Here is an 18,106-nt window from a genome sequence, read left to right on the forward strand (position 1 = left end):
CCCGCTACTCCCCTCAGCAGTGTACTTCGTCGATCTGCCTGTTCTGCTCCCCACTCTGTCTCTGGTGAAGCCTCTCACTGCCCCCACACCTCTGCACTGTACCCCAGTTCTGTATACACAAATAAACAATTGTTAAAAAAACTCTTAAAAATATAATAAATAAACAAACAAATAAATAAAAGAATACGAGAAAGCCAGGCTCAAAAACTAACCTGTGACAGCTGACTACAAAATGGAAACACCGAGGAGGGAAGGAAGAAAGGATGGGTACGAACGAAAAGGGAATGAAGCACAATGGACTATGGTGGCATACAGACTCTGGTGGTAATTCTGAAGAGGGCATCCAAATATAGCCCCAACTAAAATAAACATTTTTTAAAAAGAATAAAAATTATATACAATTTTGTACAGTTATGTTTCAATGTGGTAATAACTTTATTAGTGTATTGCATAGGTGGTTTCACTTTCTAAATGAACTGTATGAGGTAAATACCAATAAAACTTTATTATAAAGATAATTACTGACTGAAAAAAAAAACAGAAAATTTGAGCAGACTAGTCACAGGTAAGAAATTGATCAGTAATAAAAAGGTTCCCCCATGAAACAAAATCCAAGAGCAGATACTTCAATTGTGAGTTCTATCAAATTTTTAAAGGGGAATTAATAACTTTCTCAAACTCTTCCAAAAAAAAAGAAAAGTAGTAAAAATTTCCAAACACGTTCTATACAGTCAAAATTACCCTGACTCCAAAAACCAGTCTCGGACATCACACAGAAAATAGAAAACTATCAACTAGTATCTCTGATGAATGAGGATACAAAAATCCTCAACACAATACTAGCAAATCACATCAACAATACTTTTAAAGAATCATACACTATGATCAAGTGGGTTTTCCAATGTGCCAGAATGTTCTCAACAAATATGAATCAATAAATGTGATATATATTTATTTTTTTCCACATCAACCAAAGGAAAAAGAAAAATCTTACAATCATCTCAAGACAAGACATACAGAAAAAAAAAAAACATTTGTAAGATTCAATATCAATATCAAAACCAACTTAAAAGTAAGATTAGTCTATTATTTGTTTCTCATAAGTTTAAGTTGTCTAGACCTAACCATTCCTTTGAAGATATACCGAAACTCACCTATAAAATGAAATCATGACCAATTTCTTTCCTGTGTAAAAATGTAAATTGTTGATTCTACTACATTAATAGATTTCAAGTATTCTGTGGTCCCCATTTCTTCTTGAATCAACATTGTAAATATAAATTGCTCTCATATTTGTTTTTCTTTATTGTTGCTCAAAATATGGCTACCATATCTTAAATTATGTTACCTTGTCCTGTGTGAATAACTATGTCCCCTTCATATTAATATGGCTTATTCCACTTCAATATTTTAGATGTATAATGATGTCCTGTGCTTTGCATGTTATTGGATGTATTTGTCCTGTACTTTGTTGATTTTATTAGTACTTTCAAGAAAGCACATTTGAGTTGTCTACTCTATCTTTGTGTTCTATATTATTAAAACTTATTCATATACATACATTGCTATTATTCTTTCTTACTCTATTTTTCTCTATTCTTTATTTACTAACTGGATTCACAACTTCTTTAAGTTTTCTATTATAAATGAAGCAATAAAACTATACATTTCCCTCTTCTGTTTGTGTTTTCTCTTAATATTTGACACAATTTTCTTTTATTCATTTCTAAATATGTTGTACTTCTCATTATATATATGTATATATTATCTAAGATGAAATTATCCACAATGCAAATTTTATATTATACAAATAAGATCTATTATAAATTTGAAAAGAAAATGTGTCAATTTATGCTAAAGTTTCTGGATGAAACAGTGATTCTCAGAGGAGGAGGAGAAGGAAGAAAATCAGAATCACACCTGGGGGACTTTTTCAAATTTAAGTACCCCTGGAGATTCTGATAAGCTCCCAAATCCCAGGAAAGAATCACTGTGTAAGTGTTGCACCACTACTGCTGTGTCTTTATGCTGTGCTATCTAAAGAAAAGCTATTGCTATAGGATGAATACTGATTTCTACAGAAATTGAGGTAATGATCATATATTCTCCATAGGAACTCATCTGATAGTCACAGTATGAAGCACTAAGTTTCTAGGCCTGAGCAAAACTGTTCAAACCAAGATGCTTAAGCAAGTGAAAAGATTTGCTTTCCCTTAAATATGTGATTTACTATAATTTATTCATCCTACTTGGAGGCAACAAGAAAGAAATACTGATTCAATGCCAAGATTTAGACTTTGGATTATAAAGATTAATGTAAAAAATTAGATGGCATTAGAATATGGCAAAATAAATCAGAACTGCCAGGAACATTAAAATACCCACCCGTCACCCCTTATACAGGAAACTAAACAAAACATTAAAGATTAACAGCACTTTAGATTTAGCTGGGGGCCTTGTTGTGACTCATAAATAGTAGACTGAAGAGGAACATGATAGGAGTTCCCAGATCCATGGATAAAATGACCACGCTAATCATAAGAATCAGTGACGTCATCTGTACAGTGAAGCAGGTCATAACTAAAACAAAGAGATACCCTACAGAGTGGGAGAAAATATTTGCAAAGGGACTGACTCATATCAAAGATCTACAAAGAGCTCACACAACTAAAAAAAAAAAAAAAGGATAACCCAATCAAGAAATGTGCAGAAGAGGACCTAAACTGGTACTTCTCCAAAAGTGAACATACAAATTGGCCAGTAGCCACATGGAAAAAAAAATGCTCATCATCACTTATTATCAGGGAAATAACAAACCAAAACCGCAAGAGATATCATCTTATACCAGTGAGAATGGCTCACATCAAAATGAATAGAAACAAGTGTTGCTGGGGTAAGGAGAAAAAGGAGCCCTCTTAGAGTGTTGGTGGAAATGTAGACTGGCCTAATCCATATGGAAAGCAGTATGGAGATTTCTCAAAAGACTAATGGTTTTGCCATATGACCTAGTAATCCCACGCCTAGGTACACAACCCCCCAAAACAAAAACACCCATTCAAAAGGAAATCTACAACCCTATATTCATAACTGTACTATTTACTGTAGCCAAGATATAGAAACAAACTAAGTGTCCCAAAACAGACAAATGCATATATAAGTGTACATATAAAGTGTATATGTGTGTGTGTGTAAATATAAAACTGATGTGTTATATATACAGAGTAGAGTATTACCCATCACTCAAAAAATAGGAACTTGTGCCATGTGCAGCAACATGGATGGAACTGGAAAAGACAATGCTAAGCTAAATATAAGAAGGAGAAATATAAATACCGTGGTGTGACTAATATATGAAATATAGAGAAGCCAAAACTAAGAACCAGAAAAAAGACAACCTTAAAAGCCAACTCTTAAAAACTGACTATATAACTCAAACAGCTAAAAAAGTGAGGAAGAGTAGGAACAAATAGAAAAAGGAAGTGCAAGATTATGGTGGCAGACTATGGGGTGATTTGGTGGTGGGGACACAATGGTGGCAATAACAGATGTGGAGAATTCTAACCTTAACACAAGTAAAAAGATAAATCATTAAAAAATAAGTGAAAATAAAACAAAGAATCAATGAAGCGAGAACCTTTTTAGAACTGAACTTTCTAAATGGAAAAATGACAGCAGTTACTCAGCTCTTAATTCAATGACATGAAGGTAGACATATGAAAATGATATGGAAGAAAACAATCAAAAAAAAAAACCTACCTGGAATTTGGTCCAGAAGAGAAAAATGACATTAAAATATGTGCTCAATGCTTGATCTTCAGAATTAACATCACAGCTAATTATATGGTAAGGGACCATAGAAATTACATATGATATAATTAAAAGGAAAATAAATTAAGGACATTAGAAGATTCCTAATCATTGAAGGAAACAAGATAATTATCACTACTTACTTACAATGCCCTTCCATATTTCCTCAAACACACTAGTTCAAAGCCTCCTTTTTGCTGGAATCATTCCAAAATTCTGCTTTTCATTAATTTTTCTTGGGTTAAACTCCACTCCAAAAGTTTCAGACATTAACAGATAACTCCAAATCTATGGTTCTTTGCCCTTAGCATTCCCAAGCACTGTATCCATACTTTCAACTGCCTTTAATTTCTTTATAGATAGATGTTAAACTGGTTTTCAAACTATCATGACCCAAACTGAGTTTATCAAAACTTCTCACTTGCTATTTCCCATGCAAACACTATTTTATTTTTATTTATCTTTTTTTCTTTTTATTTTCATATCTTAGCACAGTGCTTGACATCTGGTTATTATGCCACACATTTTTATGTTGAACAAATGAAAATAAAAATATCTTGCTCTTAAGGAGTTTCGAATATAATGAAGATGCAGGCACAGGGAATTAAAAGACAATGCCCAAGTCCAGTGATAAGAAATGAGGAAAAGGCACCACTAAAATATTAACAGGGGCTGTCTGACTCAGCTTATTAGGGAAGCAGTGGTGTACCAGGGAATGTTTTTCAGAGGAAGTGATGCATTAGCTCCTTTTAAAGGATGAGAATCCTTTTAAGCAAAAAAATAGAGCTTTTCAGTCAAAAGTGCAGCATTTCCAGCAGTGCAGAAGCAAGTAAGAGACGAGCAGGTACATGGAACACAAACAGATCGACGATAATGCACAGTAAAAATAGCAGGAGACATGAGCCTAGAGAAGCAGGCAAAGACCAGACTCCAGAGTCACAGGGGTCATATAAGAGGTTCTAGAACCTTTAAAAGTGACATAAAGCAACTAAGATTTTTATACAGGGAGGGACAATAAGAGTTCTACATCCTGAAGAGACCTTATTTTATAATTATCACATTAATTTATTTATTTTTAAGGTTTCCAAGTAGACCCTAAAGTCCACGAGAACAGAGACCATCTTTGTACTATTCTCTACTGTATTCTTAGTACCTGGCATACAGAAAACAACTAATGCCTGTTGAATGAATGAATGAATGATGGACGGTGAAAATATTCTGCTCATGTGAACAGCAGACAGACAAAAACAAACAGAATCTCTGATTTTTAGAAGGTAAAGATTTTTTTTCATCAGAATATTTTTTCCAAATCACTGTCAGAATTAAGAAATTCAAAGTAGCAAATCTAATCTTGTTACTTACCCACTTAAAATAACCACCGACTATAGTACAAATTCCTTAACATAGCACTGACAGAGTTTCACAATTTACCTCTTCCACAGGATCCCACAGTACCCAATTTAATTAATAATTCCTACTAGTAAACACATCTGAAGCTCTCATTATGTGTGAACAAACAGTTCTACCAGCTTTATCTGTTCATTTAAAACTAATGAGATCAGTATTATCATGTCTCACTTTAAAAATAGAGTACTGAGAGTTTAAATGCGTGTCAGATTCAGACTATTGGTTATAGACATATTTGGTCCAAGGTCATTTTACCCTATGGTCCATATTATATTGCTAATTGACCAAATCTAACATATAGGAGTTTTACATCGTCAGCATAGCTGCATAGGAAAAGAAAGCTGTTCAACATGCGCATTCAGCTTTTCTAAAAACAGTCAACAAAGGGGTTCAGTATTAGGGGTTAGTGACAGGGTACAGAAAATAACCACTGGAAGTTATATCCTATGAAAATTAAGAAAGCAAGGCCAATGAATAATATAGCAAAGAGAACAAAGTCTGTAAGGATCTCAGAAAAAGCAAATGAAAAACCGAATCCAGCTGAAAAAAGTATGCATGTGGCTATATATTCCATATTTCCTCTCAGTTTGTACATTTCTTTGATGTGTAATCACAATGTGGTCATTAACGGCTCCTTTGAGTTTTCTTCAGTGTAAGATGACAATGAAAAAAAAAAAAGGCTAGCTTCCGTCTTTAATCTTCACTCATCATTTAACATATAACAATTAAATATAATGGGTGATCTGAATCCGACTTGGTTCTGGAAAATATAGGAACGAGAACTCGCATTTTCCTATAGGAAATTTACAAATATTCATACAAGTGAACCCAACTGGAGATGGGGGGAGCTGGCACAGGGTTCTGAACTAGTCTGTGGGATTAGCAAATAAACTTCAACCTTAGATATGAAGCATGAGTATAAGCACACCAAAGATTACAGGAGATGTCAAGTGTTCCCCACAGAAAAAAAGGGTAAGAAAGGCAATCCAAAACCATAAAAAGACAGATGTGAATCCTCACAGACATTTCTTAATGTTCCAATTACATGTAGAATGAGCAATTTTTGAGTCAAACTCGACTCCTTGAAAAGAAATGTATGCTGCATATGCCCAAATATAAGGTCAAGATTTTTCATTAAAAAAGATTATCCCTCCCTTTTATAGTCACAGTCCTGAAAAAGTATGTTCTACTATGTAGCTTTCTAATTTTGAATAACAAAATAATGTTTAGGAAAGATACATTACCCTGAGCCTGTAATCAATGACAGCTTTAAATATCCAAAAACTGTCTGCCTTGAAGGAAAGGATTTATTATTAACTGGCGAAAAATACTGTAAATTTTGTAATTAATGCAGACATGAATTTGGAATTTTCAAGTACTGGCTGTCTTAAACTTTTAAAAATCACTTAAGCAACTAATTTAATATACTAAGAATATTATGGATATCATGAATGCTATGAATGCAGGGAATTTTCAAAGCGTTTTTCTATTAAGTAAATAAGCAATTTTCTATTAAGAATCATATGCACGGCCCTCCCTGGTGATACAGCGGGTTAAAGCACAGAACTAAGAAGCTAAAGCCACTTCAGCATGAGTTCGATCCCCACCCTGGAGATGATCCACATGGCGCGGCAGACCTCTCCTGGCCTGCCTACTGCTCCCCTCAGCAGTGTACCTTCTCAGTCAGCCTCTTTTGGTCCCCACTCTGTCTCTGGTGAATCCTCTCACCACCCCTGTACCTCTTGCCTGTACCCCAGTACTGTATGTATAAATAAACTTTTTAAAAAATCATGCAGAATCCAAGAATACTTTATTTTAAGCAATCAAGATGGATAAGAAAATGATAGTCATCAGCAAACTGGCATTCTAGTAATATATTAATATAATGAATGTCATGAATAGACATTTTGATATTTCACTTATATTCATAAAAGCAGACACACAGAAGTTGAAAAACTAAAAAATTCTCACTGAGACTGATGATGCCTATTATGCAAGAATATACATATATATATATATACATATATATATATATATATGGACATATAAAATATTTTAAGATCATTTATTTCTAAATGTTACAGGAAAAGTTATGTACTTTGTAAGAATGTTCAAAAACTCAGTAAAAGCATATTATATCTGGGAGGAGACTCAGAGCTTACTGCAGAGTCCACCTAACTAGTTTTACAGATGAAGGAAAGAACTTGCCAATTTTCATTAATGGCAACCATGGAATTCTAGGTCTTCCCTCATTCAAGGTGTAGGATACTTGTGCTTGGAGTCTTTTTATAAAGATATAAAAGAAATGTTAAATCATTAGCAGTCTGTGTGACATTTAAAATCTATATTTGATTATAGTAGCTCTATTAGGTTCATCAATGTTTCCCAGTGTCATTTAAGGAGCATTTGTATTACATTCACTTGGGATGTTTCTTAAAACTGAAAATTCTGCAGGGAAGGGGGAAGAAAGAGGATCGAAATGGGGGTGGGAGGAGCATAAGGGACTATGGTGATGGTGCAGGGTGAATTGGTGGTGGGAATTCTATGGGGACTACGACTGAGAAAAGAAAGCAAACACATTTTAAAAATATATGAAAAATGAACAATGATATAAAAATGTTTTAAAAAAGGGAAAACCTGAAAAAAAAAAACCTGAAAATTCCTTGGCTCAATTTCAAATACATCAACCAATTTTACTCTCCAATGTTGAAGCACAGAAATCTGCATCTTTCTTAAAACAAATTATCCTGGTGACAATTAGGCAAATTAAAATTTGAAAACTACCAAGCTTTGGTGTTTAGAACCTTAGCCCTCAGATCTCTGCTGTAATTGAAATCTGCAGAAGGTCATAAAGAACAGTTTCTTTGTTGAGAGCACATGATAAAAACTAAATGATAAGTAAAGTACATGTAGCCTTTAGTGTAACAAACACTATTACTGTACTAACAGATCCTTTTTGTTTGTTTGTTTTAACAAATATGAGCCATACAATTCTACTTGTTACTGAGAATAACTTGCAGTTTTAGAGTGATGCCCCAAGATGGTAAAAGGATCTAAATAAATAAGCACCAAACAAGCAATTCATTATCTGGCTTTCCCAGATCATGGGAACATTACTCACACTTCAAAATGAATGCAAAGGGAAAAATTACTCTGAGTGTCATGAGTCATAATGACAAGTATTCTTTCATGAACCTCTACAGAGCTCTTCATGAGTCAAAATATGACTATCCTGTATCTTTAGGGACATATTTTTTTTTACTATGCTAACTGTGTTTCATTTATGTAGTACCTTGCTGTTAAAGTGCTAAAAGTACTTTACAAGACTTTAAGCCATGTGTCTATTTTACCTTATACTAGAGAATTGCTTCTCTAAAGCAAATTCACTACTTAAATATTACGTGTTCCAGAATTGAGAATTTTTTCACTATATCTCAAAACACTATCGTGCTATCAGTAGTCTTTAAGAAATTACTAGTCATTTAGACTACAACCAATTTTAGTAAAATGAAAAAAAAAAACAGCTTAAAATTTAAATTCTAAAGCTTCCAGTTCAAGATAGTAAGGTACTTTATGACCCAAACACTAGTACTTCTTTATATATCCCTAAAACATTCATAAAAGATACATAGGTGAGTAGATACCTAAGAATACATAACAAAAAAAGGAAGAAAAAGAAAAATACAAAGAATTTAAACAGTCCCTAAAACTTGATCCAGATCAACCATTTAAATTTACATGTAAATGCTATAAATAGAAAAAGTTATTTTAAATTAAGATAATCTTGATAAATCCTAGAAATATATCATGATAAAACCTAGAAAATATGACTGAAATATAAAAATGCATAGTTAAATACCTGGTGTTCAGTTTTTATTAAAAACAGGTACATTCTTCTTTCAATTTTAAACTGGCCTTCAGGCCATATATGCAACTCTAAAATAATTTATCCTCAGATAACAGAGCAGCATAGTTTATGACAACAATCTACCCAAAATCTCATTAAAGTCTTTTCTCATCGAGTGACATGCATTATCAGCAGAGATTAATCTGATGAGTCTTTAGGTGAGCTCCATTTTTAAAAATGCAATAACAGAGGGCTTTGTTGTCATCTGATGAAAATCAATTAGAGGATGGTAAGGCCACAAGGAAAACTAACATCACTCATCACACACCCCAGGCAAGTGAAATGATTTGTCTTCCAAGGTTGGATGATCAGGAACTATAGTCATATTGCAGGGAAATTAATTCAGTTTCTATATTCTGAACTCACTTTCCTTATTCTGTAGGACCTAAACATAAATTACTTTTAATCAAGGTTGATATGTTATTAATACCAAAGAGGATCTTTGAAGAATCATTCTTTTAAAATCAATTTTAGCATTTTTCACCTGTGCTTGGGGAAATAAATATAGGAAGGTAATCATCCTTACTTTCCAGATTCTTTATCCACAACAAGGCACTGTACTGAATGGCGAAGACAGTAGATTCCACCGAACACAGCACACATCCTGGGAAGAGAACAGGAAAATGAGAATTAGGATTTTTTTTTTTAAATATCCAAAGGGGGCAGATCTGTTTAAAAAAGGAAAGGGGAAGAAGACACTTACACAGACACAAGTGGGCAGAAGAGATACTGCTGTGGCTGCTGTTATTACAAAAGGAGAAAAAGTTTGCTAAAAGAGACACCTACACAGATACAAATAGTATTGGGATAAGAACTGTCGAGAATTAGGATTATTGTGTTGAAAATCAAGGCAACGTTTTAAATCGCCAATTCCTTGTAAGCAACTACAGATGAATTGTTATCAATTGCCCTACAGTTTTTTTTTTTTTTTAATTTAGTCACTTTGGTCACTTTTAGTCACAGAGACACCCAATCAGTCCCCCACTGGGAAAAAGAATTTTTAGTCATCTCAGAGTCAAAAAGGGAAAAGGAATCAAGTTCAGGATCAGAAGTTGTATTAGATTAAACAATTCTAAGATTTTATTTTATAATTATATTTAATAATTGGTTTTACAGAAACATAATTTTTAATAATTTGTATTTTCTTTATTGTGGTATTGAGTCACTCAGAGGTAAGATTATTAATATTTGGATACAGCAGAGATACCACTGTTAATAGTACAATGCAAAAGTCTACAATGTAACCAAGCCAAAAGTATCCTTAAGCGAAGCCCAGTTCTTTTTGTCAAACCTGCTAATGGCTATATAAAGTAAATAGGCTACAAAATAGCTCCAAGAACTGATGGTGAAAACCCCAACAGAAACAACCACTTATCTTGTGTTAAAGTAGAAGCAAGGTTCTGAGTGAGCTCTGAAGATTTTGCTTATCATAAAAGTAAGCAAAAACTAATCTGGGAGCTGAAAACTGGAGAAGGAAGCACCTGAGTTAATGCTGCAGAACATAATGCCAAAGCTGTCATTAAAAGGGTAAACTAGGGTTAAAAACCCATTTAATAAAATCATTCATCTAAAGCCCTGTGTGTAAGATTATAACTGTATTTACAATCAACTGTCTGGCCTTATAAATTGGGGAGTAAAATTATACTACTACATGATACAAGAAAACCTTAAACAATAAAATACTGTAAAAAAAAAAGTGGCTCTGGGTCAGAAGTACCCCCTGAGAACTTGATGGAAGCAATTGCTAAAACTTTATATAGGGATATGACCTCAACTCAGGCCAAAGGAGATTATAGCAGACTATTTAGCTACATTTTCCTCCTATTGTGTTGATACAAGAATAACTGATAGAGTGATGGTAATGTGGTCAAAATAATGAGCCCAGGGGCCTCCCTAGTAGTTCAAGGTGTTAAAGTGCAGCACAATGAAGCTATCTGTAGCCACTGTGGCACAAGAGGTGACCCACATGGCACATCAGACCTATCCTGTCCTGCTCAGCAGTGTATTTTAGTTGATCTTCCTGTTTTGTTCCCCACTCTGTCCTTGGTGAATTCTCTCACCCCTGCAACTCTGGCCTATACCCCAGTTCTTGTATGCATAAATACATCTTAAACCAAAAAAAAAAAAATCATCCCAACCATCACCATCAATTTCCTGTTGTTACTGAAAGAGTTCATATATAAATAAAATATTACTGGCACACTAAGCATAACTAGGCTGAATTAGACATTAACAGATAGTTTATCCTATCCTGCAATTAGCAATCTCGCTTGCCTGGGACTATCTTTCTGTCAGTTTGCAATAATGGAAAGCACACTTTGCATTTGGAAGCACCTGTGTTTCCCAATTCCTAGTAAGCAACTACAGATGAATTGTTGACAATTGCCCTATACTTTTTTTTTTTTAAGTCACACTGGTCCATGCTTACATACACAGAGACACCCAATCAGTACCCCTTCATTGGGAAAAAGAATTAATTTTCTCAGAGTCCAAAGAGAAAAGGAATTAAGCTCATGATCAGAAGTTGTACTAGATTTTAAAATTCTAAAATATTATTTTACAGACCATTGTGATATCATCAAAAGCATGAGAAATCCACTTAATTAAATTAAACTAATTTTCTATAAAGAAAGACCCACACTAGTATATAATAGTATCAAGCATCCTTTTGTTTGAAACTTTTTATTAAATATTTAGGGGTAAATGGGACCTCTAAAAAATATATTTAAAATAAAATGCAAGAGGTATCTATATTTATTTTAGTGAGCCATCAAAAAAAATTCGGGAAAAAAATTACCTGATTTTCAACATGATTAGCAGAGGCAATATACTATATAGAAGAAACACAAAAATATGTAGAATGTTAATAACAGATTTGTGTGGATGATTGGTAGTATTATGGAGGTTAAATTCCAGTAATGAAACACTGTCAAAATCATCCCACAAATTCCCCCTTAGTTTTAAATGAGAACATAAGTACTTTGGACTCTTGGAAAGAATGAGTTGGTATACCATAAATTTATATAATTGCCAAGTGTATATTTGCATGAGCATACACAATTTTCATACAGCTTCTCACTGAGTTTTGTTCCTACACCAGTCTCTCCTGTTAGAGAAGATATTTGTTGATCACAACAGTGGCATTAATTCTTTACCTCTATGTTTTCCTTCCTTATGCCCAAATGAAAAAAAAACAGTGGTTTGTAGGATGTGTCAGGCAAAATGAGGGGACTGATGAAGACTCCTCTGTATGCTATTATCAGTTACTTTCATACATGATCTATAAATATTTTTTTGGTTGGTGGAGGCTAATAGGTTATTTGAAGAAACATTTTATAGCGAGTATGAAAGACATTTGTATCAGTTCTAGAGAATATCATTCAAAACACAGATAATAGTTATTTACATAAGAAAATAGGGAATGACCTGAAAAAATAAGGAAACGAGTTTTGGCAATAACTGATCTTGGGAGCACCCAGTCAATAATAACAATAGTCAAGTAATCCAAACAATAATCAACAAGTAATCCAAACAATAATCATGGCTAGCACTGAGTGCTTACTGCATGTCAGATGCTTTACTCCATTGTATACTGATTCCTACAACCCTATGAGGCAGTTTTACATATCTGGAAACTGAGGCAAAGAAAAGTCAAGTTATTTGGTCAAGGTCATTTAGAAAGTACTAGTGCTGAATAAAAAATCAAGAGATCTGGTCCAAAAAGCTTCCTGTTAATCATCATACTAAAGACATCAATACCATCTTTTTGGCACTATAAAGGGAAGCAACATGGGGTCAGACTGTCAACGTTCCTTTCAGAGTTGTACCAATTTCTGACAAGGTGCTAAGATTATTACAGAGTAAAATCTTCAATTTCTAAATATACTTGTCTCCCAAAAAGTAGGCGTTTATTTCCCACCTGTACATACTAAATGGACTACATGTCACATCATTTGGATAAAACATAAGCTCAGAATAAGAATAGCCACAGAAATATATATCATCAGAGTACCTAGAAAATTATGAATATTTCAATCCACATTTTAAGAAATGAGGTTTTTTTTTTTTTAACTTGCACTGTAGTCATTTTCTTTATTGTGGTAAGAGTGGTTTGTAACACTGTATATGATTCAGAGCTATATATTCACACCTCTTCAGATGTATATTAACAAATACACAAACAGTAATTTTAAAAAAGTAAACTCAAATGAATATGAGTTGCATTGTTATCAGATTTTGCCTGAAACACTGGAGTACAGTATTCTCATTTCTTTTTTTGTTATGCCTATGTGCTCAGTAAACTGTACTCTATAAATAGGATCTGTAGTTACCTTAAATGACATCCAAATTTAACAATTACCACCCAGCCAGGTAATAACAAGCATTTACTGAATACCCTCAAAGTGTAAAATATATTATTAAGTACTTGGGGATACTGAGTAACAATCATAACACAAAGCCTCAAAGAGCCTTTGGAATTGAGGAGCTAAAACACAATACTAATAAAAAATTATAACATAAAAAATAAAAAGTGAGTCAAAAAGTACACTGATAAATATTTTTATATAGAGAAAGTACTGTAACAAGAAGGCAAGTACTTTGACGTTTTTAGAGGTAATAAGACCACAAGACACATATTTTCTTCTAGCGCATTAAATGGCAGACTAGCAATCCAAGAGTTAACACATCTTAAGTGAGGGACAATTAAGCTATCAAAAACACTTAACACTAATGAGATGCCAATCAGGTCTTAGATGTGGTGCAGTTCATAGCAGCCATCCTGGGGTCCAAAAGAGCTTGGCTAGGCAGCTGGGTAAGTCTACCTCCTATATGGTAGTATTGGACCTAGCAGCAAGCAAGGCTAAGTTTTATGAGACCTAAAAAAAAAAAACCTAAAAATTAACTAAATACAGTAGATATTACAAAAAAAGTTACTAGAAAAATACACTTAAAATACGTTATCAGTGGCATTAAAAACAAACCAAACCGGCCCTCCCTGGTGGCGCAGCGGGTTAAAGCACTGCACTAAGACGTAAGCCACTTCTGTGTGAGTTCGATTCCCGCCTGCCCCGGAGGAGATCCACATGGCGTGGCAGACCTCTCCTGGCCCGCCCGCTGCTCCCCTCAGCAGTGTACTTCGTCTATCTGCCTGTTCTGCCCCCCACTCTGTCTCTGGTGAATCCTCTCACCCTCCACATCCCTGGCCTGTACCCCAGTTCTGTATGAATAAATAAATAAATAAATCTTTAAAAAAAAAAAAACAAACCAAAAAATCTGTTGTTCAACAATTCTGATGATCACTTAGTATCATCACTGTGCTGTGATGGCTTAAACTGTACTGTAAACTGATAAAGCAGAAGTTCCACTCAATAATTAGGCACATCTAGGTTCTGTGAGACAATAAAGCCTGAAGTGATACATCTATTTATATAAAGTTCAATCATGTTACTTATTTTTAACGATATTCATAATCAGAACACTGTATTTAACAGGACACTGAGTTATCTATCATGTTTACACAGACCTAATAATCTCCCTTCATTAAAATGAAGCCAAAAATATGAGTGCCAAAAATGACTGAGGTATTTTGGTATAGCTGTCTGTCTCCTGGGAATGCAAAATTGGGCAGAATATAAGTCAGAGCATCATCTCCACCTACTAAAAGTTCTTCTCTGTTTCAAATTATTGTATGTAATCCAACTCATCTTAGACTTATTGGCCCAGAACTATGCATTCTTAAGAGGAAGAGTTAAAGACTCCTGTAGCCTCAGAAATAGTTATCCTCATAAAAATCCTAACACAGGTCTCATCCCTTGCTATAAATTCTTAGGAGTCATTTTCTTCAAAACATTAGACTATTAGCAAGAACATCAAAGCTAACACAAAGTAAAGACCCCCAAATAAGTACACTATTATAATACTGTCTTATGACAATTGACTCAGTATCGCCAAAAAGGCAAATCCTGCCTGATACTGGTTATGGTGATGGAACACAAGGGAATCTGGTAAGCAGTGATCACCAAAAGTAAAGGTCACTACAAGACATATGTATATAATCTTGTACACCAGCGATATTGCACAAATTATACAGAGATAAGCTCTTGGAGGTGTTGCTGAAATCAATGCAGACAGTTTTTCTTTGGATGCAGACTGCCGGGTCTCAGTTTTTCTTTGGATCAGACTTACCTGGATTCTCCTTGTTACCAGCTACTTGACTGTGCTTCAGTTCTCAAAGACTATAAAATGGGGATAATAATACCTACCACATAGGGTTGTTGCATAGATTAAATGACTCAATGAACATGAAGTGCTTATTCCATGCTTGATATATTATAAATGTTCAATAAAATGTAGCTTTTGTTAGCTATCATCTCGACCATAGCAAGAGGCAAATGATTACAGACTGTGCCATACAGTGGGGTTTATAACTTACTTTGCTGTTTGTTATGGTTACATAGAAAAAAATACTTCAACCCCAATATTTCTGAAATTAGGCCTGCTATGCAAAAGATATATAGGTCTGGGTACTATGGATACAAAAGAAAGACAAATATTGTCCTTGCTGACACACATTCTATACAGAGATAGATAAGGAGTGAAACAGAGGAATCTCCATAAAAAGGGGGAGATATGCTTCCCTCACCCATTTACATGCAGTCACCTTGGACTTAACCACTGTGAACTAGTTGCTGAGGGGCCAGGTAAAGCTATGTAACGAAGAAGGCAGGTGGGCTCTAGAGAGACACATGGAGAAAAGGGCACACTTCTTGGCTTTGGACTTTCTCCAAGGGTGAACTTGGGGGATGTGGAGGAGACACGTTAAAGAGGCAGTGGCTGGAGAAACATGGGGAAGCTGACAATGGCAGTCTTTATCTTGATTGACTTTGCTCCTTTCTTCCCAGACTTGTCTGGTCCTTTTGCTACTTCCCTATTTTCCCCTACCAGAAGTACTTAAGACTTATTGTAAGCTCTTGGGCCTCAGAGGGCCCACTCAGGGCCAACCCTTTTTGACTGGGTATTTACCCAGGAGGGTTTGGGTGACTCTAGTTGTTTTATTGGGAAACTATTAGCCTTCTTTTTTCTGTCTATGCACACTAATTCTATTATAGTTCTTTTACACTTGGAGTCTTTGTGTGCATGGATGGCAGAAACTCTTTAGAGCGTGCAAGTTTGGGGCTAATGCAGTGCCATTCCGTTTGCATGATAACAATAGTGGTATGTGTTCTGAAACAATAAATCAGGATAATGTGAGGATGATGTGAGGATCTAAATGTCAGACAGAGTAATTTGGGAGAGTTTGTTTGAGAAATTGATATTTGAGTGCAGATCTGAGTAAGCAGGAAAAAAAATCAACCATGTGAAAATCTAGAGCAAAAATGTTCTAAACAAAAATATTTTTAAAAAATTTGAAAATTTCAGACTGCAAACTAGCCCAATATATTTGAGGAAAAGATAGCCAGTGGGTCTGGAACTTAAGTAGGTAAAAATATTGCATCAAATGGGATGACAGAAGTAGGAGACTTATCGTTCAGGGCTTCTAAAGTAGGTGAGGATCGTGAATTTTACCTTAAGTATAATGAGAAGCCACAGATTTTAAGCAGAAAAGTGACATGATTGTATTTTTTTAAAGGTAATCTGGCTGCTATTTGAAGAACTTTTAAGGGAACAGCAGTGGAAAAACGGAGACCAGTCATATCTACAGAGGACCCTGTAAGAATGGTGGTGGGCAGAAGGGAAGTGACAATGTAGGTGAAGTGGAGAGAAAGCGGAAATATCTGAGACCAAAAAAAAAATCCTGACAAGAATTGTTAAATGGAGTAGATGAAGGGGATGTCCTACTAAAGACAAGTTTAAGGTAATTCACAAGTTAATGACAGCAACCTCTCTTCTTCAAAGTGTAACAATAAATGCAACTGCTCCACCCAGATAGTGTCATCCTGTGGGTCCTGCCTTGAGGAGATGTTGTGGAAAGTCTTATTTCACCTGGTATGAAATTGTTAGAGCAGCTAGTAACCAACCTCAACAACTACTATTTCCTGGTGATTCTACTCTGGGTATTATTTCTAGGTAACGTAGACAAGAAAACAATAGTTTCTATGCTGTGAGGGAGTTACCATGGACAAGGAAGTCCAAAGCATTGCTGACAATTCACAAGTTATCTGGTTGGTAGATGTGCCCAGTACTGCTTTTGAAGCAAATTTCACACTTACTGAAAAGGTTGTGGGCAGCCCCTTATGCACTGCTGTCACTTTTGGAAGGTGTAATCATCATGGTTAACTTAGAAAAAGCTGTGAAAAAGCAATACATAGCATTCAGAAAACTCACTACCAGAAACTACCTGTATTTTATAGATATTAGTCATGTATCTCTAGCTTCCACTGTTCTTGGTGACATTCTATAAATGATATAATCTTTTTTCCAGTTTTTCTAGTAATCCTTAAATTAAACCATCTATGAAAAATTGGATGACAGAAAGAGATCTGTATTAATAACTGCACCAGGGGCCCAGAATAAATTAGCATAAATTATGGAATATAAGACAATGATCATTCAATCTTAAAAAATAAAGCCTTCAAAAATATTGGGGGTCAATTTATATGCTTGGGTTGCAACCTAGGCTGCACAACCACAGTTCATGTATATAGAATGACCCTTGTACAAGAGCTAGAATCACCATGCCAACTCAATGACTCTTCAAAGTAGTCTATCACAGTGACATCAACGGAGTTTTTGAAGGGAAAACACTGGTATTTCCTAACACAATATTAACATAATTTAAACTAAACTCCCAGTAAAGCTGAACTCAGCCAGAACACTCAGTCTAACAGTACTGAGTTTCTAATCTGGCACATATCTACTTACACATATTAATTTTAAAATGCACCTTTCAATTCAAAAGGAAGTCCTCAGTTTCAACTTTTAGGATGTAGCAAACAGGCCTATCCTAAAAATACTAAGGCTCTCTCCATGAGATTTTTTTTTTTA

At 34.7% G+C, this 18,106-nt stretch overlaps 1 protein-coding gene across 1 annotated transcript in view; it reads right to left on the bottom strand.

Moving 5' to 3' along the window:
• Window positions 1–18,106, bottom strand: part of CHM (choroideremia (Rab escort protein 1)) — a 177,044-nt gene that overhangs the window by 46,629 nt on the left and 112,309 nt on the right. The window contains exon 9 of the mRNA XM_004685626.2: window positions 9,648–9,725. Within this exon, the coding sequence (XP_004685683.1) occupies window positions 9,648–9,725 (78 nt within the window). The remainder of the gene's footprint in view (window positions 1–9,647; window positions 9,726–18,106) is intronic.

Source organism: Condylura cristata, unplaced genomic scaffold (genome assembly GCF_000260355.1).
Source record: "Condylura cristata isolate star-nosed mole 26May11 unplaced genomic scaffold, ConCri1.0 scaffold00019, whole genome shotgun sequence".
NCBI classification, from domain to species: domain Eukaryota; kingdom Metazoa; phylum Chordata; class Mammalia; order Eulipotyphla; family Talpidae; genus Condylura; species Condylura cristata.